Below are 2,021 nucleotides of genomic sequence, written 5' to 3'. Positions count from 1 at the left end.
AGATCGTTTAATTACATAAAACAAATATGTTCGCGTTTTACATAAAACGCGAGTTTCTATTCAATGGCCGTGTTCAGCAGACACAACTGTTGAGTTCGTCTTATCAACACTCTGCGTTGATTGGTTGGATCTAAAAGTAAGAGCCAATTACGCTCGACTGCTACTCAGCGGCTTGGTCCGAGGCTTGGTCCGCTAAACGCGCCCAATGCTACAATATCTTTCCACGCCAAATTCTCAACCGAATTAAATTCGATTCTTCCTAAATACGAATTTGATTTTGCGTCTCATTTTTTTGCAAGAATTTTTTTTACTTTTTTGACAACAACGGAAAATGTTTTTGTGACGCGAGAAACAGTTTTTGTAACGAATAACCTATAAAGATTGTATTTCCTACCTCAAGAATTTAAATATTCCGAGGGAAGAAAACAGAACGCTCGCGCGGATCGTTCGAATCTCGCGCCCGCGGCGCGGCCGGCGCGCCGCGCGCACGCGCGAGCTGCGCGCCGCGCTCGGCACGGCACGGCGCTCGGCGCCGCAATGTCGGCCGTCCTGTGTACCGTGGCAGGAACGTCGCTCGCCTTTTTCCGCGATTTCCTAAGTGAAACGCGTGTCGCGCGCGCCCGCCCCGCCGTCCCGCGTCCCGTGCTATGAACGCGTGATCCGCGCGCGACGAAGACACCGCCGACGTTCCACAGCTCGCAGCACGCGCCGCTCCCGAAGATGGGTGAGTAAGGAACATTTTCTCTCCGCCGAACGGAGATCGGCCGAACGCCGCGCCGGCTGGGCGCTCGCTCGGTCTCCCTCGCTCTCTCCTTCTTTTTCTTCTTCGTCCGTTCTTTTCTCTCGCGTCGGCGGACTCCGGCGACCCGCCAACGAAAAGCGCCACGGGCGAGGAAGAGAGAGAAAGAGGGAAGGAATGCGGCGTCTGATCGTTTGTTTGTTCGCTCGCTCGCTCGGCGCTGACGAGCGCCGCGCGTACATGGGAAGCGGAATACGCCCCTGCGCCGCGCGGTTTCCGTCCGATTTCCACGCTCGCGCTCGGTCCCTTCTCGGCGATCCCCGAGTCACGGGCGAATGTTTTCCGAAAGGCTCGTACGGCGAACTCACTCGGTGGTCTATAAATAGGTGAATCCGTCGGTTTGACGTTTTCTAGGGCGAGCCCCCCTCCCCTGCCTCGCGCGTATGTACGCGCCATGCGTAAGCATGTTCCCCCTGCCTCTTGCGTCGTCCCTTTCTTCCCCTCCCTGCTCTTCCCATGCGTGGGTTCGCTCTTTCTCTCTGCCTTCATTCTCCTTTTCTCGTTTCACATATCGCAATTTTAGGCGCGACGCTCTCGTCCGAAGTATTCGTTCGATTCCGGTCGCTCCCTTTTTTTTTTTATTTTAGCGCATCTCCCCCTCTTCCTTCTCCTCTTCCTCCCCCCCTCCCTCTTCCGATCTTACGCGCGAGGAAAACGATCCTTTTCTTACTCCTCTGTTTCTGGTTCATTCGCGTCGCATTCTCGACGATCAGGTTTCCGTGAAAACACTGGTCCTACACCATTAACTTACTTAGTTTCCTTTCTTGATTTTCTGCCGTCTTTATTTTTAGAATCACATACTTATTTCGTTTTAAAATTATAAAATTACGTCTCGATCAGAAACGTAATTCAGACTATATTTATTAGCAAAAATGTTTACCGGATCAGGTGTATACCGAAACAAACACAGATGCGTGATTAGAAGAACACGGCGCAGTTATGGATGTCGGGTAATTAAACGTTTTATGTTCATTATCGTTAATAAAATGAACAAGACTTTGTTTAATATACCATATTCGAGCAAGCTGTAGTAACCAAAATATCAAGGTAGCCACGCATTAACCGGATCATTTAACCGGAACGTCAAAAATACGTTATATCTAACCAAGCTATAATAACCAAAATATCGAGTTTATCAGTTGATTGGAGTGTCGAAAATGAATTATGAGCTGAGTGACGCAAAACACCACTTGGACCCTCTTCGACTTCCAAGTGTTTTTCA

The 2,021-nt window shown here is 50.0% G+C and overlaps 1 protein-coding gene across 1 annotated transcript in view; it reads left to right on the top strand.

The window, feature by feature from the left end:
• Nucleotides 1-529: 529 nt before the first annotated feature.
• Nucleotides 530-2,021, top strand: part of LOC112463294 (actin-binding LIM protein 2) — a 44,435-nt gene continuing 42,943 nt past the window's right edge. The window contains exon 1 of the mRNA XM_025029613.1: nt 530-724. Coding sequence (XP_024885381.1) covers nt 721-724 — 4 coding nt within the window. The 5' untranslated portion in view covers nt 530-720. The remainder of the gene's footprint in view (nt 725-2,021) is intronic.

Source organism: Temnothorax curvispinosus, unplaced genomic scaffold (genome assembly GCF_003070985.1).
Source record: "Temnothorax curvispinosus isolate PA1 unplaced genomic scaffold, ASM307098v1 QBEX01013138.1, whole genome shotgun sequence".
NCBI classification, from domain to species: Eukaryota; Metazoa; Arthropoda; class Insecta; order Hymenoptera; family Formicidae; genus Temnothorax; species Temnothorax curvispinosus.
Note: the sequence above shows the minus strand (reverse complement) of the source record. Positions and strands in the feature narration are given on the sequence as shown.